Consider the following 24,894-nt stretch of genomic DNA (forward strand, 5'->3'; position numbering starts at 1 on the left):
CCCAAAATTATTTCCCATATTTCCCATATTTCATTATTTCACAGGGCATCTCCAGCCCTCAAAAAGTTACACCACAGGGCATGTCCCAACCCCAAAAATGCCTTCACAGGGCATCTTCCACCCCAAAAAATAACTACCTGCGGAATTTCCCAGCCCCAAAAATGCCTTCATGGGGCTTCCTCCTCCCACCCCAAAAAATTATTATTATCTCAACCCCCAAAGATGATTTCACAGAGTTTGCTCCAACCCCCAAAAATTATTTCCCATATTTCCCATATTTCATTATCTCACAGGACATCTCCAGCTCCAAGAAGTTCCACCACAGGACATGTCCCAACCCTCCAAAAAATGACTTCATGGGGCATCTCCCAACCCCAAAGTGCCTTCACAGGACTTCCTCCTCCCACCCCAAAGAATTATTTTATAGGGTATCTTCCAACCCCCAAAAGTGATTTCACAGGGTTTGTTCCAACCCCCAAAAATTATTTCCCATATTTCATTATTTCACAGGGCATCTCCAGCCCCAAAAAATGACTCCACAGGGCATCTCCAGCTCCAAGAAGTTCCACCACAGGGCATGTCCCAACCCTCCAAAAAATGACTTCATGGGGAATCTCCCAGCCCCAAAAATGCCTCCACAGGGCATCTCCAGCCTTTCCTCCCTCAGAGCCCCCGCCCTGCTTCCATGGAAACTTTTCCTCACTCGAGGCTTGTGTGTCCAGATAAGAGCAGTGATTAGAGGAACAAAACCAGTTTTTATCAGCTCCAGTGGTGAGCAGGCAGCATTAGCATGAAAAGGAGCAGAAAAAGCCTCTTGTGAGAACATTTATCCTCCAAACCAGACCCCCAGAGAGCTGGGAACACAGCTGAGAGCTGATAGCCCAAAAAAAGAGATTGGGGAAGAACAAGAAGCTCCTTCCAGGCAGGCAGAATATCAGAATGGGGAGGGTTGGAGGTGAATTTATGGGAAATTAGAGCAGAGTCCCCATCTCTGCATCTCCTCCTGTACACTCCCAACTGTCTGGCCTGGATTTCTGGCTGCTCTTGCTGGAAAAAGGGAATTTTTGGTGCCCTGAGGTGCCTCAGGCACAGATTCCTGCTCCCCACTGATGGCTCAGCATCTGGGAACCATCACTTTCCCCTCCACACATGAAAACATTCACGTCTCTCCCAAACTATTCACAGGCAATTTTCTCCTGACAAAGCTCCAAACTGGGAGATTTCAGGCCAAAAAAAAGGTGCCATTTATGTACTCATTCCCTGTTCCTCTCTCTGTTGAACTGATTACAAGAAATAGGGGTTAAACAATGATTAAAAAATTAAAAACAGGGAGAAAGAACTAAATCCCCTCAAATTTTGGCAAGTCCAAGATGCCTCCTCTTCCCGAGGGAGTTCTCCTCCCCCTTCCCTGTGTCTTTTTGCAGAACAATGTCATAAATCAGTGATTTCCACTGGGCATTTCCCTTTTTCCCCTCTCCCCCACCACGATCACCCACAGAGGGTAAAACCACGGCAGAACCTGCCAGGACTGGGAGCTGCTCCCAGGTCTGAGCGTGGAAAGGGAGCAAAGGGCCAAGAACAAATTCAAAAGGAGCAGCTCCCTGTTCTCAGTGCTGATCCTGAGCACAGAATCTTCATTCAAATCAATGCTGCTTGAAAATAATTGGATTTATATTTTACCTTTGAGTTTTGGAGAGGGAAGCAGCGACCAGAGCATTCCTTAAAATGATTGAATGGCTCTGTTCCAGTCTCAATATTGAAATCTTTGTCAAAGAGTCAAATTTGATAGCGAGAGTTGAAACACTCAAGAGTCATTTTAATCTTTAAATTAAGAATTTTGTTTACTCTGTGGTTTACATTAAGGTATGAAAAATGGCCCAGTGAAGGATGAGGAGAAACAGCCCAAAAAGGGCATGGAAGCTCCACAACTGGAGCATTTTAAGAACATTTAATGCCAGTTTGTGATATTACAACTCCAAACAACATGAACTATGAACTAATCAGCCCTTCCCTCTCCTTTTCTGTCATCCACTCAGATCAAGAACTCACTCAGGTTAAAAGCCAGGGGTTTCTTTAATTATTATTCTTATTTTCCAGCAGGACCATGAGCACAGCTGCCTGGCCTGGCCCAAAGAGGAGCCAAAGCAGAGGTGAAACCAGCAGTGAACAGCCAGAATTAAATGTTTCTTTTCCTTTTAGTGCTGCCTTGAGACACTGGGGTGAAACCTGACCTTGATAAACTCTGCCTGGAACAGCACAGAGATGAGAAACCCTCTGCATTTCTGCATTTTAGCACTATTTTAAAAATTAAGAGGCAACAGCAGCCACTACACACCAAACCTGTGCTTTGGGGTGTAACAGGAGTTGAAAACACAGATCTAAAATTTGAAAAATGATCTTGATTTGTTCCTATTTTCCTCTCAAAGCCCCCGTGAGCTGCACCTACCTTCGTACATCTCCAGGATGTGAACGGTGTCCCCCACCTGCAGGGACAGCTCCACGTCCTGCACGGCCTCATAGTTGTAGATGGCTGAAAAATGGGGAGAAAAGAGACAAATCAGAACCATGAGGGAATCAGCTCTGGGAATGGGCTCTGCAAAGGCAGGGCAGGGTTTGGGAAAGGAACAAAGGGATGGAGTCACCCTGGGTATGGAATACACTGGGAAAGGGCATCATGTGTCAGTCTGCAGAGTTTATCATGGACAAGCATCACTAACAGACAACAAAGGGGGTTTTACCTTCCAGACAGGCCTGGGACACCTTCTGGGGAGCTGAGCATTCCCACCTGGCCAAAAACCTGCCCACAGAGCCGCCAGCACCTCACGCACATCACTTCTGTAATCACCATTTTCCAGTCTGTCTCCAGCATCAGAACACACCAGAAATGGGATGCTGGAATAAAACCCACCCCATCCCACCCCAAACCACTCCTTCCCAAACCAAATCACACTTGTTTGCTGCCAAAGGCTCTCCCCAGCCAAGAACCAATTTTAGCACCAAAACTTGGGATTCTGTGTGAATTTAATCCCTCCCAAAGACAAAGTTAAGCTGGATGCTGATGGGATTTCCAGGGGAAGAGGATTAAGTGCTGGAGTGCCTTTTCCCTGGGACTTGCTGCAGATTCACTGGGCAAAGCAGAGCCCTCTGGGGCCAGGTGAGAAAGTTTAAATGGAATTTCCTTTCAAACCAAGTAAAAAGACATAAAATCAATGAAATGTTTTGCTGTGGTTCAAGGAATTGTCAGCAAAGTCAGAGCAGATCAAACCCAGACCCCCTGATTTATTTAAAATACTGATTTAAGAATAGATCACATCCTGAATGCAGCAATGAAATCCTAAATTTCAGCAATGAAATCTTCCCAAACACAAAGTTCCCATATTTATGTATTCCTAAGGAAATCCATTGGTGAACAAACACATTTGTTTTAAAGAAATAAAAAAAAAAAAAACAGCCAAACATTTTCAGAGGAGAACTCGTGAGACTTCCCAAGGTTTGTGTTTGAGGAGCTCTGGACTGGAAATGAAATAAATAAATAAAACCCAGAGCTCTTCTGCCAGGAAATTCCCATGGAGTGCCTCCCATTGCCGTGGGGTGAGGGCTCCAGCACAGCCTGGGGCTTTCAGCACCACAAACTCTCCCAGATCAGAGCTTTCTTCAAAATATTGTGGCCACAGACATCCCAGCAGGAGCAGCCTGGGGATGTGCATCCCTGCAGGATCCCTGACCCCAGGGCAGGGTTTGTTTCCTGGGGCCACACACACATGGACAATGCTCTGAATCCATGATTTCCACAGGAATTTTACTGGATTTCTGCTCCTAAGAGCTGCTTCCACACCCACCTTCCTCTCCCTCCCCACAAAGGGGCTGCAAATCAGGATTTTAAAGCTGGCTGGTGAGCTGGCTGTGTGGCCCAGACACCTTAAACACCCCAGACCTGGCCCAGAAGTAAAAATTCCATTCACATTCTAACAGAAAAATCTGGATAATGTTCATGGCCAAAGCTGAATGAGAAGTGTGGAGTGGTTTGGGAGGGGATTTAAATCCCATCCAGTGCCAGGGCAGGGACAGCTCCCACTGTGCCAGGGGCTCCAGCCTGGCCTTGGGCACTTCAGGGATGCAGGGGCAGCCACAGCTGCTCTGGGAATTCCATCCCAGCTTCACAGGGAACAGTTCCTGCCCAATATCCATCCAGCCCTGCCCTCTGGCAGTGGGAGCCATTCCCTGGGTCCTGTCCCTCCATCCCCTGTGCAAATCCCTCTCCTGGAGCCCCTTTGGGCCCTGCAAGGGGCTCTGAGCTCTCCTTGGATCCTTCCTTCCCAGGTGGGCTTTCCAGATTCCGGATCCTTCTCCAGATGAACATTCCATCTCTCCTGACCTTCTGGATCCAGTGAGCATTCCCACTCTCCCTTCCCTGGATCAGTGAGCATTCCCAGCTCTCCCTTCCCCAGGTGAGCATTCTCACTCTCTCTGGAATTTCCCTCCAGGTGAATCCCACTCTCCCTCCCAGGTGAGCATTCCCAATTCTGGACCTCTCCATGACCTTCCATCTCTCCGACCAGGAACATCCAGCTCCTTCCAGTGCATTCCCAGATCTCCCTGATCCTTCTCCAATGGAACTCCATCTCTCCTGGACCCTTCCCTGGATCCAGGTGAGCATTCCCAGCTCTCCCTTCCCCAGGTGAGCATTCCCAGCTCTGCCCTCCCCAGCTGAGCATTCCCAGCTCTCTCTGGACCCAGATGAGCATTCCCAGCTCTCCCTGGAATTTCCCCTCCCCAGGTGAGCATTTCCATCTCTCTCTGGACCCAGCTGAGCACTCCCAGCTCTCCCTCCCAGCTGAGGCATTCCAGCTCCCCTCCCATGAGCATTCCGGGCTCTCCCAGCCCTGCAGAGGGGTTCCAGCCCTGCAGAGGGGTTCCAGCCCTGCAGCCCCCCCAGTTCCCCCCCGGCCTGGCCCCTGCAGGGCTGCTGCACCCAGGGATTCCCACACACAATCCCCACATGCCCCCATGGGTTTTTCTGGGACAATCACCCATTATACAAACACCAGGCTGCATTTTTCCCATCAAATGCTGCCCAGGGAAAGGTGGGTGGACACAGGCCCAGCCTTCCTGCTGGGAACACAGAGTTAATTCAGCCCAGCCATCCCTTCCCCTTCCTGAAGATCACAGCAGCCACAAGACAGAACCAAGCCCTGCACTCCCCTTCCCTTCCCCTTGCCTGCTCCACCAGGCAGGTTTCACATCCCAACACGCAGCATTTACAACCTGGAGGAACTCCCACATCAAAAAAACCAACAAAAAAAAGTCAATTTTATCTTTCCTTGCCCTGCCAGACTGAACTAAGCCAGAACAGAGGGTCACTGTCTGAAACCTCCTCCCTCATGCTTATGTACAAGATTATAAAAGACAAATTGCTGGCATATTTTCCCTGGGAACTTTGCTGGTTGCAGTGAAGTTTCCTGCTGCTGGAAGTCAGAGCTGTCCCCAGCCATCCCATCTGCAGGGATTTGTGCTGGGAGCCCCCTCCCTGACCTCTCACTGACTTGAAAGGAAAAGGAAGCTTCACATCACTAACATGGGCACGGTGTGGAAAAATAAAACCCCTCCACTTAAATCCTGACAGAGCAGCAAGAAAGGAAGAAGGAAAAATAATACAGAGACTTTTGTATTCAAATTTGCAGCAATATCTGAAGTTGTCTTTTTGCTCCGAGCTAAACTTCAGCTGCGATTTTGTCCTTTGAAATTCACTTCAGAGTGTTGATCCTGCTCCTTTCATCATCCCAGATGAAAAGCAGCACTGAAATTGAGGAAATTTAATCCAAATACGGAGGCAGAGGTGGAAAACACGAGCCTGGGTTTGTTTAATGATCATTTCTTCCAGCATGACTGGAGGCAATGTCTCGTGTTTGGTTTAGTGCTTCAGTTTGGTTAAAAGGTGAAGAATGTGTTTTCCAAGGGCACCCAGCCCATGGAATCCATCAGGTTTGGAAAGGGCAGCAGATAATTCCACGAGCAGTTGGTTTTATGGCACAGCCAGGGCCAGAATTGAAGATAAGCAGCAATTTTCATGCTCCAGGGCAGAGGGTGATTCCTCGGAGGGGCTGGAGGAGGGACCCTGAGGGCATTGCACAACCTGGGGATGGATGCTCTGGCCCAAAGTCACCCCAAAGCAGGGACTGCAGGAGTGGCACAGGAAAGCTGGCACAGCCTGGGCTCCCCAGGGTGGCACAGGGAGCAGCTCTGGCCCTGCCACTGCCCTGGGCACAGGTCAGCCCCAGCACACAGCCCTGAGCCAGGCCCTCAGACCAGGCACAAAACAACAAGTACAATAACAACAGCACAATTCTACTGCAAGCAAAAACCCCCAAACACACTTTAAAAACCCCACCAAGCTCCTCTGTGTGCAAGGGCCCAGGGAGAAGCCTCAGCCTGCAAGAGGTCTGTGAGCAGCCCATGGAACCTGAGCTGGGCTCAGGGGAACCAGGGACAGATGTGGCATTTTCAGGGGAACGGCTTCAAAGTGACAGAGAGGAGGGTTAGATGGGATGTTGGGCAGGAATTCCTCCCTGTGAGGGTGGGATGGGATTCCCAGGGAGCTGGGGCTGCCCCTGGATCCCTGGCAGTGCCCAAGGCCAGGCTGGAGCACCCCAGGACAGGGGAAGGTGTCCCTGGATGCCAGGGTGGGATGGGATGAGCTGCTGAGTCTCTTCCAACCCAACCATTCCATGATTCCATGCTTCTGTTAATTCCTAGACCCCATTTTTCCCACAGATTAATTCCTTTCCAAGACTGCCCTGAAAGCCAAGCTGGGCTGAAATGCCTCAAAACGCAAAGAGAACAAAGCAGGAAACATCACACACAATTTCTGTGTAACTCAAATCAGAAGGAAATGGAATCTTCCCCTCCATGAGGGCACTTGAAATGTGAATTATTGGCTGGAAAACAGAGCCCCTGCAAGATCCATTATCTGTGAGCTGGCTCTGAACCCCCCGCCCCACCCAGCACAAAGACACACCAGCCCTGTCCAAATGCCACGGCCGCTCCCCCTGCCCCCCATCTGCCAGCACAGGCTGGGGAGCTCCCCAGAACAAAGGATCCCATTCAGGAGCCCAGCCCCAGCTCATTCCATCCCTCAGCCCCACAGCCAAACCCCAGAGCCAGAACCAGAGCGATCTGAGCTCTGCTGCAGCACCCAGGAATGGCTTTGCTGCAGGACAGCCCTGCTTGGAGGAGCCCGGGATGGTCCCGGTGCCAAGATCCAGCCAAACACACAGTGGCTTTATTGAAAAAACAAGGAACTACCCAAGGAATTCATTCTTCACAAGAACAAAGTCTTTTTTATGTATGGAGCAAAAACATTCTGGTAACTTCCCAGGAATTTGTGTCTGACAAACTGAGAATGGCTTAATTAAGATTTAGATAAAAAAAGTAATTCATGGTTCAACACTGGGAAATATGGACATTTAGTCACTGTTATGGGAAAATTCCTACTCCTGGATGGTGCTTGCTGCCATTCAGATCAACTCCAAAAGTTCTGAGTAAGAGCTGAGCATTTGGGGTGTCAGTACCTCAGATTTAATGGGAATATGCAGCTGGAAATGCTTTCATTGACAGCCACCCTTAGACAGCAGAGTGAGCTGCAGGTGGCCCATCCCTGCCCAGGAATGAGAGGATCTTCAGGGTCCTTTCCAGCCCCAAACTCCTGCAATTCTGGGGGTTCATGACTTCAGCACCTTGTGCACTCCCTGGTCCAGGCTGACCTCACACAATGAACACACTCCACATTTCTAAACTGGGTTATCTCAGAAATGAGCATGAAATCATCTGAGCAATGACATCAGCTGCCTCTGCAGGAGGATGGGACGTGCCCTTTGGAACCTGGATGCTGTCACTGTGGGGTTTTACATTCACCTGTTGTATTCATATTGTTATTATCCTGTTTCTAGAGTCCTGTACCTTCTAGGTGGTTTTTTCACGAGCAGCTCTTCTCAGCAGTGTTGTTCCTTGTGGCTTCATCAGGGCTCCTCCAAGGCTCTCAACCCACCCCCTTTTACCCCAGTTATCCTCATTAGCCACAGCTGCCACCCAATTAAGGGCATCACAGCTGCAGCCCATTTGGAACAAGTAGGATCAGGGCAAGGCCACTTACACAATACATAGATTTTACAAGGACTCCTACTACATTCACCCTCTCTTTGGGAAGCAGGAGAAAAGCAGGAGGAGCCACTGCCCTCCAGAGGCTTCCAACACTTCCAGCCTCAGGCTGTGCCAGGAGCCAGACCCGAGTGAGGGGGTGCCCTGCCCACCTGCCCAGCACAAGCACTGGATGCACCCTTGATCAAGGCCTGAACGATTCCCTGATTTCCTGTCAATAATGGATCACCTTGGAGTGAGACAGGCAAACAATCAGAGGTTTTACAGACTCTGTCCTGCCCAAAGAGCCCAGATGGAAGTGATTCCCAGATGTGGGAGCAGGGAAGGCTTTCAGCCATGCCCTCACCATCTCTGGGCTAATCCTGTCTCACTCCCCATCCGGGGCTGGATCAGATCCTGGCCTCAATGGTTTAATCTCCTAAAGCCTGGCTTGCTTTAGGAAAAACAACCTCACAGCCCAGCCCATGGGAATGGGGAGGCTTTCCCAAGGTTACACAAGGGCTCCCATGGGATGATCCCATGGCCTCCTATGGCTTTAAACACCCCAAACCCACAGGCAGCTCCACACCAGTGCTCTGGAGCAGGGACAAATGAGTCCCTGGATTTTAATTAGAGCTTCTCAGATCCAAATCAGGCAAACTGACATCACTCAGAACTGCTGAAGCACGAGATATCCTGACTGTAAGGAAAAAAAGAGATAATATCTGTATTTTCATGTCTGCAGAATCCCCATCCATCGCCTTCCCCTCAGATATTTGTCACAAAGTGTTTACACCACGGTATCTGTGTAAAAATAAGGAATGTTCAGTTCTCAGAGTGCATCTGAACTGCACACAGGACACAGATACACCCTAAACACGCAGATTTGGGCCCAGCACAATTTCACCCCAGCACAAACTGTTTTGTCTCAGAGCACTCAGGGCGGAAGGAGCCAAACTTCAGCTGCTCCTGTGCTCTGACCCTCACAGACACTCTGCTTTATTTTCCACCCAGTGAATACCCACACACAAACCTTTTGCTGTGTCATTTTCTTCACTGGCCTCTCCATTTCCTTTATTATTTTCACTCTGAAGGGCCCTTGGGGATTTTAAGCTCAGATAAGGAATTAATCTACATGAGCTGTCTCAGCTTCTGTCTGGAGTGCTGCGAGCCAGAGGAGAAATAAATCAGTGCTGCCAGTGGAGGAGCCAGGCTGCTCCTGAATTTACAGCACCCAACCAGATCTAGGCCGTGATTTCAGAAAAAAGAAACCAACCAAAACACCCAGACCTGCAATTCCAGTCCCCTTGGAACACCAGGAAATGTTCCCTCTGCAGAGACTCAGCTGGAAAAACAGCCTGGCCTCTCTTCACACCTCTGTACATTTTATCAGGTTGGAGGCATCTGTTTATGGTGCTCTTCAGGGTTTGGCCAGGAGAGCTTGGGCCAGGTGATCCTTGAGGTCTCCTCCAACCTGATCTTCCCTGATGCTGTGATTGCCCAGGCTGTGGCTTGGGAATGCCCAGCTTTGCTCCCAGTGCTTCCCAGTGAGAGCAGCACATGAAAAGGGCAGATAAATAACGAAGCCTGGCCTGAGCACCAAACAGCTTTTAGGGCTGCAGTGCCCCAGGCCTGGCGATCCCTGCCAGGGTTCAAGGTGCTGATGTTCTTGTCCTCCCAGCCCTGCAGCTTTGTTCTGCCTCTTTGGGATCCCAGCACCAACAGCCAGACTGAAGGATCAGTATTCTCTCAAAAGTACATTAAAACATTTTAAATAATCACCCTGACCCATGAAATTGTTGTAACATGACCACAGCACAAAGGGTTTTGCCACTGGTTTACGAGGGGCAGAGCGTGGTTTGTGCTCAGCCCAGCCTGCAACTCAACACACCTCAACTTTCTATTATGGTTTTCCTTTGTTCCTTTGGACAAAGAGACCTGGGAGAACACAAAGCCATTCTTGGGGCTGTGCCCTCCACAAGAAGGAGTTTATACCCCACAGTACTGTGGCACTAATTCTGATTTAATAACTGCACAGCCCTACCAGGGCTCTGAAATCCAACTCCACAAAAGCAACCTCTGATTTAATTCTCATTTTTACAGCCTGTGAAGATGCAGTGTTTGTTTACAACACCCACACAACTGCAACTGGATTTTACCAAGTCTGTCTGTAATTACCTTTCCTCCTGCAAGCTAAAAGTGCAATTTGTGCTTTGGTACTTTAAGTACAACACAGTAACTTTCCCAATAATAGTTCCAGGCAGATTTGTAAAAGCAAGACCCCAGCACTCCATAAATTGGACTGCTCAGCTTGTTTCCAACTTGAAAGCGTGTGGCACTTTCAAAAGAATTAATTGAATTTGCCACTGGCTTGAAATGACTGTCCCAGTTCTCACTGGGCAAAACATCAAAGCAGGAGGAGGAGAACTTGGAAATGCCCCTGCTCAGAGCTGGGAGTGCTCCCAGGCTGAGCTCTGCTCTTTGCAGGGGCAGAGATGAGGGGTTAAGGAGGGAAACATCTGGGCACAGGGTCCAGCTGTGCCTGGGGGCTGAACTGCACCACAAAGGAACCCTGAGCTCAAACTCCAGCACAACCAACAGCAAATCCAGGGTAAAGCTGCGAACAAAACCCGCCTCAGAAACAGCTGGGAATTTGTAACGAGGGCTCCAACACCCTCCCTGCCCAGCCAGGGCTCAGGAGGAGACAGAGCAGCTCTCCCATAGTTTGGGGAAAGAACTCACAGCATGGCTCAGCCCATTGGGAGAAATTTGGGATTCAGTGCTGAGGGGGTTTTTAGCTCCACTGGCAAAGCCCTGCATGGAAACCCCAGAGCTCTCTGGAGCTGGCAGGGGCAACACAAGGAGAATTTCTGACATGCACAACAACGGGACTGCAATTCTGCTCAGCCAAGGTGGACTTTGGGGCAGACTGACCTTCCCTTAATGGCCTGGGGCTCACTGATCCCACTGTGCAGAACAGAGCCCATCAGGAACCGGCACTGCACAGCCAGACTGGTTCACAGCTCCTCATTTCCACAGAAATGGCAATTCCAAGGCGTTTTTCTCTTGCGTTTTTCTCTTACCACCTATCCCAGGTAACAAGAAATAGGGGAACAGGATTAAAATGAGGAGCAGGAAATCTTGGCAGGGGATGGGGGGTTGGGTCTTAAAGTAGAAGCAAAAATCCAAACAAGAATATTGATCCCTTTGCTGCCAGGAAGAATGAAGAACAAACTGCTCCAAAATTTGCACTAAGTTTTAATTAAACTGTCTGAGATGCCAGGAGATGAAGAATTAAGCACTGAAGCCTTCCCTACTTTATTCCTTTACATCAAACTCTCAGCAGCTTGAAGCCTCAATGGCATTGTCAGAGCAGGAGAATGGAACTGTGGGAAGAATCGGGTGAAATAAGCTAAAAAAGAAAAATAAAAAGGCATTTTTCCACAACTAACTGGCCACTACTTGTCCGTGACATTCTGAGCCACTCTCAGAACTTTGGAGCTGAAGCCATAAATGGCTTTATTGCCATGGAGGATCAAAGTTCCACACTTCCTAAGAGCAGGAATCGTTATCTCCACTGCACCTTAATGAACTTTCGGCTCAGACTCAGCACCTCCAGGACCAGGGGCACTTGGATTGCACCAACACCTCCCAAAAATTCACTGTCAGTGAGCACAGAATGCTCCCACAGCACTGCTGGGTTTGGCTGTGCTGTGACAATGAGCCACAGAATGAATCCTGTAAATGCAGCTTTCCCCTCTGGTCCAGGGAGATCTCCCTGGGAGGAACAGCCTGTACTGCACCAAAAAGACATTTTTTTATCATTTCAGCAACTGCTCCAACTGAAACTCTGCACCATCATCACTTTATGAAGGCAACCATGGTCTGGCAGCCCAAAAAGCTGTTTAGAAACTTGTATTTATGGGCTGGCTTTATTAGCACAGGTTTGCTGGCAAATGCACCCAGTCCATGGCAGGATTTCAGGCATCAGCAGTTAAATGCACTGGACCTGAAACATCCCCTGAGCTCCAGCAGCAAGGGGGGAAATGTGTTTATGGCTGTGGGCTGACGTGGCTCTAAGCTTGGGCATGGCTGTGACTTTAATGTCCTGGCAGAAATAGGAGCTTTTTCTTTAAAAGCAATAGTTGAGAGAAATGTCCTACCAGTCAAGTAAAGTGCAAGTTGAAGAGCAAAAAATAGAGATTTCCAATTCAAGTTTGCAGGTAGAAGGGGTGTGCATATTTCAAAGCTGAATGATAAGGATTATTACACATGACGATAAAGAATATTATACATTATGCACTGTCACTGTCTCTTGACCAATATATTTACATTTTTCTCAGTTCATGAGTGTTTATTTTGCTTTTCCTCTCCATAACTCCCATTTGCAGTTGTGCTGGCAAATACAGCCCCTATGCCAGAGGAAGAACCACCAGAACAATCCAGAACTGGTGTGAAATTCAGCACTGGTCCCACCCCCAGCTCTGGGGGAGGTTGGTTCCTGTGGTCCCTTTACAATGAACCCCCCTCTAATCAGCAGGGCACAGCTCAGGCCAAGCTCCAGAAGCACCCAGCAGCTCTGGATGCCTCTTTGGAGCCTCCATAAAGGGATTTAATTGTTAAAAAGATGAACTGTGGGACAGTTCCTGAACACCAGGGTGATATCAGTCACAAACTCAACACAAGTCACAAAACACTTGGGGAAATATTTCTTTTCACAGTAAGATAAGGAACATTGACAAGTCTTGTTCGTGGCAATGAGATGCCTTTGAAGTCCACAGGATTAATTTCACAGGGAATGACTACAGCAATAGAGTGGAAATCACCAAAAATAAGAGAAGACAGACCCTGGCTAATATAGATTAAAAAAAAATAGAAAGGAGTATGGAAGCAAGAAGCAGCTCAGCCAAATTTCACATCAAATCAACTGCAGACACAGCAATAAAAGTTGGAAACTAGGTCAGAAATGAAGTGTCATCTGCTGGGAAAATTCAATTCTTTGCTGTTAACAATGCCAAGGGTTTGCTTTTCCCCATTGGGAATTTTGCTGGCATTGCCATCAGCCAATTTTTAGCCATAAATGAGAATAAAGCAGGAGAAATGAGCAGAGTTTGCACACACAGGAAGGAAGGTGGGCAGCTCTGCAGCAGGAATGGAGGAATTGGCTTTTCCAGCCTCTGGAGCCCCTGCAAGGAACCAGAGGCACAAGAGGGGACGTGAGCTCCAAGTCAGAACAGGAATGGTGGGGAAAAGCAAGGAGCAAGTTGAGACAAATACGGATTTTGCCCTAATTGGACACAATGCACAGCTCCAGCACTGAGCAGGGCTTTGATCCCAGACTGAGGAGAGAGCTCTGCAGGTGCCTGCAACGGGACAGGGAGCCCGGAGCTGTGGGCCCAGCACCCCCGTGATGCCTCGAGTTCCAGCATTGCTGTTTTCCAGATCCTGCCCTGCCTCAGTGCATCCCTCTGAACTGCACAGAGAGTGTTGGTTACCGGCTTCACATTCTGGGCACACAGAACAATCCCTCCAGGCCTGAGATCCAGGGACACTCTGCTGCCTCAGGCCCCAAAAAGCATCAACAGAAGTGAACTGGGGGTAAATGGCTTCATTACCTGGAGCTGTAATTGGACAATTAACCCCTGATATGTAAATGAACCAAACTCATATTTGAAAAACTCAGGACCACTGTGCACCTTGGATGCTGCTGACTGCCCAAGGTGTAGCTACCTTTAAGGCCTTTAATGATATTTATTATTAATAAATACTTATTAATTTGTTATTAGTTATGTTTAATTATTATATTATTAATATTTATTAATTTGCCATTATTCATATTTAATCATTATATTTTTATTAATATTTATTAATTATAATAAATATTGATAATCTTATTTATAAATAAATATTTATTATATCATTAATGAATATTTATTAATTATATAATTAAAAATTAGTTATTAATTTATTAATAATTACAATAATTATATTAATAAATATTAATATTAAATAAATATTTATTATTTGCCATTATTTATCGTTAATTATTATATTTTTATTAATAATAATTTTTATTATTAATAAATGCCCACTTTATTCTCTAACTCTGTCTAGCCCCTGCTCTAGGCAGCGACTCCAAGGCCTCACAGGAGTCACCACAAACCAAAGCCCGGTGAGCAGAGCTGGTCCCGCAGCTCCCTCAGCCCCCCAGGGCTGCCAGGCCCTGCCTGGGCTTTGGGAGCTGCTGCCACTCCTGGGCCATGACTGGAACCAGCCACCAGCGGGATGTGACACAGGAAAGACTTCAGTGCTTATCCTCAAATAAAGCAGCCCAGTCTGTGCTCCCGCCAGGGCTGGGAGAGGCCACCCAAACCTGGCAGGGCAATGCCAGGAAAATCTCCCAGCTCCCTCCCCAGTCCCACCACACACACTCTGTGGAACAGCCACACTGCCCCAAAAATGAGGGTCAAGGAATCATGGAGTGGCCTCAGCTGGAAGGGACCCACTGGGATCACTGATCCAAACCAAGCCCTGCACAGACACCCCAAAATCCCACCCTGGGCACCCCTGGCTGTCCAAACCCTCCTGGAGCTGTGGCAGCCTCGGGGCCGTGCCCATTCCCTGGGGAGCCTGGGCAGTGCCAGCACCTCTGGGGGAAGAGCCTTTCCCAAAATCCAACCCAAAACCCCCTGGCCCAGCTCCAGCTGCTCCCTCAGGACTGTGGAATCCCCCCAGCCCTCCCAGTGCATCCAGGTGCATGCCACCACCTTCCCCAAAATGCAAATTACTCTGCTTTTCACATCTCAGAGCTCTTCCAAGCAAACCTGAGTTAATAATTCCTGATTCTGGAAGCTCAGATTTGTGTGTTCACTCAACAACTGGTGCACTTGCAGCTTTGCACAAGGATGAATAAACACTTCACATCCTGTTGGTTCATAGTCAGAGGGGCCACAAGAACCTGTGTGCCTGATCCATCATCACTGCAGCCACTGGAAAGCACCTGGCCCAGAGGCAGCACTGCCACCCTGCCCTGCTCTGGGTGAGAGAAAGGCTCAGGAAAAGGGACCTGGCTGCTTGTTTATAATGGATTTATTACAGACTAATTTAGGATTCCACAGACTCCAGGTTCTCTCACTCCATTAAGGCTCCAGGCCACAAAGTGAGGCACAGCTGATGAGCAATGACAGAATTGCTTTTACAACCCAGGTGTAGCACTGGAGGTAAAGTGCAAATCCAGGTTACTGCCAGCAGAAAAAGAAAGTAATTACATTATTGGTTCCTTATGCTCTGAGTTAATACCTTTAAATCAAATAGATAAGAAAAGTTAAAAGTCTTAGGCATTCACTAAGGTGTGTTTTCCCTCAGAGCAGAGTTCTTTGACTGGAAGGAGACTTTGTGAAAGGATTTCTGCAAATGACAACTCCTTTTGGAGAGAAACACATGAGCAGAGCAGGTTATTGTGTTCAGCGTGGCCCAAGAACTGATCAGCCTCCCATGAAGACGCTCCTTCAGTCTGCCATCAGAGGGGAACCTGTGGCAGGGAGGCTCTGTCAGAGCCAGGCAGGAGGAGATGCTGCCTGGGAGCTGCTCCGTGGGGTTCCTGTCCCTCCCCAAGGCCCATCTGTCACTTGGGAATTCACTGCCAGGCAGGAGCTGCAAGCTGCTTGACTCTCACGTTTGCTTCCCTAAAAACTGCAATTCCCAGTTTGCCCTCCCTGCTGCCGCCACTCCAAACTCAGCCCTCTGCCATCTTCCCTCCCCAGCTTCAACCAGCTCAGGGCAGAATAAACCCGGCAAATCCACTGCAACTCACAATGAATGGGTCTGTAAAACAGAACCCAGCACAGAAACCCTTCTGAAGGGCAGCAATCAGACAAGTGACACTGAATCACACAGCTGACTTCCTGGAATTCCTCACTACACTGCCATGATTCCAGGGTCACGTTTTTAATAAATCCAAGCAGTTCTACAGAAGTTTCCACAGCAGAGACCACCAGCAGCTACAATCTGGGTGTTCCTTTGCAGAATCCCAGACTATTGAGGGGTGGAAGGGACCTCAGGAGCTGATCCAGCAGGGCCAGCTGGAGCAGAGGACACAGGAATCATCCAGGTGGGTTTGGGATGTCTCCAGAGAGAGGGACATTCCAGGCCCTCCCTGGAGCTGTTCCACAGAACATGGAAAAAGTTCTTCCTCGTGGTGAGGTGGAACTTGTGTTTTATTTTATGGCCATGGCTGGGAAGGCTCTGGCACCATCCTGGCACCCTTTGGAGGTGTTTATATGAATTGGTGGGATCCCCCCTCAGTCTCTTCTTTCTGAACAAAAGCTGTGTTGTTACACTTCATGTGTAACATGTGGGATGTGTCACCACCTCACACAGCCCAGGGCATTCCCCTCCTTTCAGCCACTCCAGCCCTGGTACAGTCCCAGCCCAGAAGCCCAAATCTCCCACTCAAACGCCATCAACCCTCCCAGGTAACCCCACAGCAGTGAGAGCTGGGCACAGGACACACAGATAAGAAACTCATCAAGTCTGCAAACACCAAAATGACAAAATTACAATGCAGTGAGTCAAAGCCAGGCAGTGCCTCAATAATTCTAAAACTGCCTGTGGATCAACCTTATCAGTGCTGGCTGCAAATGAAACCCCAGAGCTGCAGCAGGACAGCCCCATGTCACCTGGGCACAGAAAACACCTTTTTCACCCGGCTGATCACCCAGGACTCACAGGGTACGTCCAGCACACACTTTTTGGGTGGAAACATGCAGGAAGAGGCATTTTTTCCCTCCACCCTGCTTACTCTCAGGCCAGTGCCCTTTGTGGGAAAGGAGCTGTCACAAGGAGCAGCTGGCTGAGGCCAGCACGGAAAACTCACCCCGGAAGGTAATAAATAAAAGGGAAGTCAGAGGAGTGCCTCTGATTCATCTGCTGCCCAAGGCCATTCCAGCTGGGGAACAGCTCAAAGGTGTGCTCAGAAAACACCAGCAGAGCCCATCACCCCACAGGATATGGGTTATCTGATCATCCACCGAAGTTTGGAAATTACAGATGCCCACAGCAATCTCATGTGCACACTTCCATGGATAAACAGCAAGAAACAAAGTTCAGGGTGTCAGCACTCCACACCCTGCCAGTTACCTGGAGAAACCAGATAAGGCTGTAAAATGTCTCTGCAGCTCCTGCACAGCCACTCTGAACTGGAGGGGTCACCCAGCTCAATTTGCTGTGAAAATCGTGCAGGGTGAGGTTTTTCACCTTCAAACTCGCAGGCTGAACACCCTCAGGGGAGCTGGGGTGGTGAACACTTTGCAAGCACGAAATTAGTAATTTTTTTCTCACATTGAGAAGTCCAGTGCTGAGCACCAGTGGCACAGAAGATCACTATTAGTAACACAAATTATCAAAAGCTCGCTGTGTCATAAGTGTCTTTCTGCCAAATGTTCCCTGCCCAGTTCTCACCATCAACCTCAAAACTGTGGGTTTAAAACTCTCAAGCAAAGCGGAATTTTATCAGCAACACCACAAAGTTCTGTTCCTGTTAGACACAAGTGAGCCAGCACTCAGAAAAATCCTTTTAAACAAGGCACAGAGCCGGAGGTACAAGGTGTCAGTCTGTGAATCATAGATCACAGAATTATGGAATAGTTTGGGTCAGAAGGTCCTTAAAGCTCCTCCAGTTTCCCTTCTGCTGTGGGCAGGGACACCTTCCACTATCCCAGGTTGCCCAAGCCCGTCCAGCCTGGCCTGGGACACTTCCAGTCAAGCTCTTCCCATCCCTCACCCTAAATCAAGATTTCCAGCACCCAGAGCCCTCAACCTGCCCATGACACTCTCTATCCTTTCCCAAGCACATCTCTTTCCAGGCACACCAGCAGGCAATTTTTTTCTGCTGTGCTATAGCTTTTTTTCAGTGTAAAACATGCTAGAGAGGCAAAATGATAACAGTCAGCCCTGAACTTTGAGGGATTCCTGGAAGCCAGCGCTGGACACACACCCCGAGGGATTCGGGGAGCGGGCACTGCCGGACCGGGACCGGAGCCCGAGAGGGATGGGAGCGAAAGGAGAGGAAGGAGAGAAGGAAAAGGAGGGAAAGGGACGGGATGGAAGAGAAGGGATGGGACGGAGTGGGAGAGAAGGTACGGAACAGAGGGAATGGGATGGGAAGGGGCGCACAGGTCCGCGGCATCCCGGCGGGCATCACTCACCGACCCCGTACTTCTCGCGTTTGGTGGGGATCCAGCGGGCCATGCCGGCGGCTCCGGGGCTCCCCGGGGTCTCGGGGGGTTCGGGGGTCCCGGGGTTTCCTCAGCGCCGCGCCTCGGCCGCCGCAGCCCCGCGCTGGAGCCGCGGGCCGGGCGCCCCGGGCAGCTGAGCCATGCCCCGCTCCTGGCCCCGCTCCTGGCCCCGCTCCTGGCCCGCTCCCGCCGCCCACAGCCGGTCCCAAACACGCTCCACGAACTCCCCGCACACGCCCAACTTCGCAGCCTCCCCGGCGCGCCGAGAGAGGAGAGGGCGGGGAGAGCGTGACGGGACGAGGAGGAGGAGGAGGAAGAGAAAGAGGAGGAGGAAGAAGAGAAGGAGGGAGCTCTCCCCGCCTCCGGCATCACCTGCCCCGCACGGCCCCGCCCCGGCACCGGGACCCGGCCGGAGCCGCTCGGGACTGGGCTGGGTCTGGGTTCGGTATCGCTGCCTCAGGGGGTGGGTGTGAGCGAGGAGAAATGGCCCCGCTGGCGCTGGGAATGAGGGGATTCAGCCAGAGCCTGGGGGTCAGCGAGAAGTTGGACATGAGGGAAAGGTTGGGGATTGGGAGAGGTTGGGGATCAAGGAGAGGCTGGACCTGAGGGAAAGGTTGGGGATCAGGGAGAGGTTGGGGATCAGGGAGAGGCTGGACATGAGGGAAATGTTGGACCTGAGGGAAAGGTTGGGGGTCAGGGAGAGGCTGGATACCAGGGAGAGGTTGGGGATCAGGGAAAGGTTGGATTTTGGGAAAGGCTCTTCCCCCAGAGGTGCTGGCACTGCCCAGGCTCCTCAGGGAATGGGCACGGCCCCGAGGCTGCCACAGCTCCAGGAGGGTTTGGACACCACTCCAAGGGTGCCCAGGGTGGGATTTTGGGGTGTCTGTGCAGGACCAGGAGCTGGATCAGTGATCCCACATGTCCCTTCCAGCACAGGATATTCTGGGGTTCTACAGAATCATGGCATGGTTTGGGTAGGAAGGGACCTTCGTGCCCATCTCATCCCAACCCCTTCCACCAGCCCAGGCTGCTCCAAGGCTGCTGTGCTTTCAGAGTAACTCATTAATAGTTAAGAAAACAACGAGGTTACTGGAAAAGCACTCCAGGCATCTGGGAAATGTCACAGGGCCACACTTGACAGGAGACTCGATGTTCTAGAGATTGACTCGGCGCTCGGTGACGCCAAGCCCCACTCCAGGGCCAGGAGCTGCCACTCCAGCAAGGGCTTGGAGGTGAAGCACCTCCAGCAGGGACATGGGGACCCGCTGAGCACCAGCTGGGTCCTGCAGGGCCACAGCAGGGCTGGCTGCATCCTGCAGTGTGTGGGCTGGGCTGGCAAAGGTCTTGGTACAGGGGTGCTCAGTAACACCTAGAGAGGTGTTAAATCACATTGTTCACCCAGCCTTAGGGCCAAACTGAGCAGATCCAGGTTATTCCCATCTCTCCAGGGCTGTAGTAACTGGATGTGGTCTGTACTAGTGCCGTGGAGCCCATGGATTCTTGGAATGGTGGGGCTGGAGGGGACTTTAATCTTATCTCCTTCCAGCCCCCTGCCATAGACAGGACACCTCTGTCTCATGAAAGAGAACAATGATTATTCAGAGTATTTTAACAGCTGACCACTCTTTAATTGCATTAAAGCACGAAGATCTGGAGAGATCATCACATTTTTGATTATTTTACTGCAAGTGAGAGGCAGCAGGGCAGAGTTATTGCTCAGCTCTCGGGGTGCCCTGGGCACTTTGGGTCTCTGATCCCTGCCTGGCGTGTTCAGGAAGAGTTTTCCATACTCCCTCCTCTCTCACCTGTGTTTCCAGTAAGTTCAGTTTTCCTTCCTCTTCACTGGCGCCTGGAAGGGGCAGAGCAGCATAAATAAGAATTAATGATCAGCAATTTGCTCTAACAAATGAACCCAAACAAAAGCCAAAAGCTGCACTCAGAACGCTCAATGTCACTCTTAGGCACAGTCCCAGTGCACAGTGCCCTGGTTTTTGTAGCAGTGGTGCTGAAGTGGCACCCCCAGGACAGAGCTGGGTTTGTCACACACACACACAGTGTTACTCACCCAGGATGTGCAGTCCTGTCACATCCAGGGTGCAGCAGGCAGCCAAATCGGGGAAATGAATTTATGGAAAATTGTGGAAACCCAGGGCACCACAGGGAATATTTCTGTGTCTGCTCTGGGGTGCCCTGACCCCAAGGGGAGCTCTGACTTTGCCCCTCATCCATGGAGAAAGTTTCCTGGACTTCAAGACAGACCAGAATCCACAAAAGTGTGAAATAGATTATAGAGAGCAGTGTAGGTGCATCACTTGGTGAGAAATTGAGGGTTTGGGGTTTTTAGTGTGTTGTGGACAGGAGCAAGATGGAGGGCACAGAGTGTTGTCCTGGGTTTATTCTTCATGCTTCTTCTTCCTTCTTCTCCATGGGTTTGGGTGGCATTTTGTAATTGGGTGGAAAAATTTGCATTGCAGCTCTTGGGGATCAGTTATTGGGTTAAAAGGGGAAATAATCTAGGTGTCCTTCCTTAACTGGATAGTTTAGTCTTAAAAGACCTTGTACCAAGAGATTGTTGGCCATTTTTGTGGTGCTTTTCCAGTGCACTGAGCCTGGTGAGGACAGCGTGCAAAACTTTAGATAAGATAATAATAAACAAGAACGTGAAGACCAAAAAAATCCAGTGCATCTCTTTCCTGACACAAAACAGCTCCAGGAGGGTTTCTCCCAACAGGGGAGCCCCCTGGGGGGGCTCAGCCTGAGGCTCAGAGGTCAAAAAACCGACAGAAAATTCATAACCCTATTTATAGAAAATTCATAACCCTGACCCAAACCCTGAAATGATGGCTGGGTCTTGTCCAAGGGCTGCAGCTGGGGAGATGCTCCAGGGGCTCAAGGTGCTCCTGAGAACTGCAGCAGCACCTGAGGCCTCGGCACAGCGTGGAGGGAGGCACAGAAGGAAAAGGAGACGAGATTTGCAAGCTGGAGCTGCTCAACTGATTTGGTATTTATAAAACACCAACTCAGCCCAGCCAGCCTCGCTCAGACGTTGTTCTGGCACATAAAACCCTTGTTCTCATGCAGAAAGAGCTGCAGCTCCTCTGGTTAAGGATTGAGTGGGGTTTCCCTGGAGCTGGGGGCTCACAGAGAGGCCCCTCCTGGTGGGATGGGGTCAGAAAATGTGGGAACAGAAAATATTCATGGCTTTGGCAAATCCTGAAAGATTCAGCCAGGCTTTATAGATGGGAACTTAATATTGCAAAGGGCTGTGAGGCCTTCATGTGATGAGCAGTGTCACTGGAATGTCAGGACAATTAACTGTGATTTTCTAGGTCTGATTTTGGACCACCTGGATTTCAAACTATTCCCTGCTGTGATTGGGATGTGGCTTTTCTGTGGCCTTTTTGGGCAGTGTATGGCAACAAGAGAAGCAGAGGAGAATGGGGTTTTTGGTCACTCTGCATTCCCTTCCGTCCTGGGAATGCTCCATCCATCACCCTCCAGGGCTGATGGTTAAATCTTGTAAAGTTTCAGTGCTTTGAATGGAATATTCCTTGCTGAAAATCAAGGTGCCCTCTGTGTGCTAACACCCAAAATCAGTTAAAATGTTTTTCCTCAGCAGAGCAAAACCAGCTGTTTCTTCCCTTAGAAAGGCAGTTTTATTTCTTTCTTTATTTCTTTTATTTTACTTGGCCTGGGCATTGATTTCTGCAGCACAACCCCCCAAAAAAGAGGAGAAACAGCTCCATGAGAGGTGTCCTGAAGGGGACAGGAGGGGAACTGAGGAACCTGCTGAGATCTGGGGCCAGATCATTAAAGAAGAAAAGTTTTCATGGAGACACCAACTCTTTTCCAAGGCCTGCTGAATTCTGGCTGCCAATTTTCTGCTCAGGAGTGGAACTGACAGCCCAGGCCCTGATTTTACTGTAAGATTCCTGATTTTGAGATAAGCTGCCTGAGCTGTGCCAGTGTTTTCCCAGCCCAGGTGAAACAAATTCTTGGCAGCAAATGAAAACCAGAGCAAAGCATGAAAGGCAGGCAAGTAGCAACTGGAGTGCTGGTTTTACCCAAATGGGGAACTTGGGGAATGCTCCATCAAATATCAGGATTTGCAAATGTCAGGGAGCGAGCTCAGCTCTCACTGAAAGCTGGAGTTATTTCAGAAAGTCTTTTATTTCATTTTTTTATCACCACATCCATGTTTTCCTGCTCATTTTCTCTGTTGCTTCACAGGGCCATTGGTGGGCAGCCTGTTCTATTCTGCCCCCAGCAGGAACAGGATCAATAATTAAATTCTAATTGAGGCTACAGCAGAAATGAACTCTCAGCCGCATCAAACCCCCGATTCTGAGGGACAGATCAGAGCTGGGAGAATTTGTGGGTGAGGTTCACCCACATTTTTAGTGCTCTACAAAAGTCACGTTACTCCTGGGCCCTTTACAGCTGAAAGAGCAGCACATTTGCAAACGATCAGGCTGCAAAAGCAGAACCTTCCTCTACATTTCTAAACGTCTCTAAGTTTTAAAATATGAAGTTAAAGTCATTAAATGAAGCCCTGTTCTTACAGACTTTCCTGAAATCCTCTCCTCTTTTTTTTTTTTTTTTTTTTTGTGGCACAACTGAAGTTTAAGAAATGGAATTCTGGTGCCCTCCTGTGTCCAAATCAAAACTACAGCAGTTAAAGTGTTACTACAGCTAAAATGATGGGAAAAGAAAGAAATTTTTTTTTTCCTGGGATAATGCTTAAAAACTCTCCTGGATCAGTCTGAATCTTCTCTGTTCATGTACAAACAGCAAAGAGGGCCCTTGAATTAACCAGGTTATATTTTAGCAAGAGAAAGGACATGGAAACTGGAGAAAAAAAATAAAATAATGAAGCCAAGAAAAAGCCTCATACAACAAAAGCCATCTGTTCATTAATGTAATAAGTCAGTCCCTCTGGCAGATGAATGATCAGGTCTGGTAAGAACTGAACTCTTGATTTTCAGTCCCCAGCAGAAACCACGCAGAAAAAGCAGCAGAGTGGGGTGGATAATTAAATATGCAAAAAAACCACCAAAAGGAGGAAAGCACTGGGTTTATCCATCTGCCTGAACATATTTTAGCATGGAACAATGTTTAAGATATTGTCTGACAATCCCATTGCCCAGACACCTTCTGTCTGAATATTCCACTGCACATTTTGGTACCCAGTTGTCTGATAATGTTGATTTTGTCCCTTGGTTTGCATTGCCCTCTTGGCAGTTCATTTTCTGTTCTGTTCAGGTGTCAGGTGTATTTCTAAACATTTTTTCAGCAAAACCACTCTTCACCTGCCCCCAGTTCCTGTGGCTCCAGGCAAACTCTGAGAAAGGGCAGAGTTCATTAATTAAACAGAATTTACAGGCACCAGAACCCAGCTCTGATGGAGCCAAGGTGTGACAAACTTGTTCCCATCTGCAGCTGGACAGGGGAGAGCAAAATTGTTGTTTTGCCCAGTAAAGAAATGATTTCTTTCCATCCCTGCAGGAAGGTGAAACACCCTGAACTGGGTTTGCAGGAGACAGGAACCTTGCAGCAGTGCTGTGGGTTACACTGTCCTCTGCCTGTTCCTCAGCTGGAAATAGGATTTGTGCTCCTGAAAAAGTTGTTGCTTTTGTGTAAAACCAGCAAACATTGCAGGATTTGGACAGGAGATTTCCTGGGGACAGATCTGTAAAGGTGTTCAGGTGCTTAATGATGCTGAAAGGTGCCTGTAGGAGTCCAAAAGTGCCTCAGATTCCTGCTGAAAGGAGGCCAGGAGCAGTGAATTCCCCAGGAGTCACTCAGGTTTGGGTTTGTTAGGGTCAGAGTCAGTAATGACCTGGCTTTGCACCTCCCCAGCACTGCCAGCTCAAAGCCAGGAGCTGCAGAGACCCTGGAACAGAACCACTCAGGCTGGGAGAGGCCTCCAGGGTTGGAAAAGGCCTCCAAGGTTGGGAAAGGCCTCCAAGGTTGGAAAAGGCCTCCAAGGTTGGGAAAGGCCTCCAAGGTTGGGAAAGGCCTCCAAGGCTGGGAAAGACCTCCAAGGTTGGAAAAGGCCTCCAAGGTTGGGAAAGGCCTCCAAGGTTGGAAAAGGCCCTCAAGGTTGGAAAAGGCCTCCAAGGTTGGGAAAGGCCTCCAAGGTTGGGAAAGGCCTCCAAGGTTGGAAAAGGCCTCCAAGGTTGGGAAAGGCCTCCAAGGTTGGGAAAGGCCTCCAAGGTTGGGAAAGGCCTCCAAGGTTGGAAAAGGCCTCCAAGGTTGGAAACAACCTCCAAGGATGAGAAAGGCCTCCAGGGTTGGAAAAGACCTCCAACGTTGGGAAAGGCCTCCAAGGTTGGAAAAGGCCTCCAAGGCTGGGAAAAACATCCAAGGTTGGAAACGACCTCCAAGGATGAGAAAGGCCTCCAAGGTTGAGAAAGGCCTCCAAGGCTGGGAAAGGCCTCCAAGGTTGAAAAAGGCCTCCAAGGTTGGGAAAGGCCTCCAAGGTTGGGAAAGGCCTCCAAGGTTGGAAAAGGCCTCCAAGGTTGGG

The 24,894-nt window shown here is 49.3% G+C and overlaps 1 protein-coding gene across 3 annotated transcripts in view; it reads right to left on the minus strand.

Annotated features, from left to right (window-relative positions):
- Positions 1–18,494, minus strand: part of DOCK5 (dedicator of cytokinesis 5) — a 91,118-nt gene extending 72,624 nt beyond the window's left edge. For all 3 annotated transcript variants that reach the window (XR_010442617.1, XM_064730967.1, XM_064730966.1), the window contains exons 1-2: positions 18,339–18,494; positions 2,447–2,530 (exon numbers count right to left, since the gene is read on the minus strand). Coding sequence is in view for 2 of the 3 variants with exons in the window: in XM_064730967.1 (XP_064587037.1) it covers positions 2,447–2,530; positions 18,339–18,381 (127 nt within the window). In the remaining variant the exon portion in view is untranslated. The remainder of the gene's footprint in view (positions 1–2,446; positions 2,531–18,338) is intronic.
- Positions 18,495–24,894: the final 6,400 nt, after the last annotated feature.

This window comes from Zonotrichia leucophrys, chromosome 22 (assembly GCF_028769735.1).
Source record: "Zonotrichia leucophrys gambelii isolate GWCS_2022_RI chromosome 22, RI_Zleu_2.0, whole genome shotgun sequence".
Taxonomy (NCBI): Eukaryota; Metazoa; Chordata; class Aves; order Passeriformes; family Passerellidae; genus Zonotrichia; species Zonotrichia leucophrys.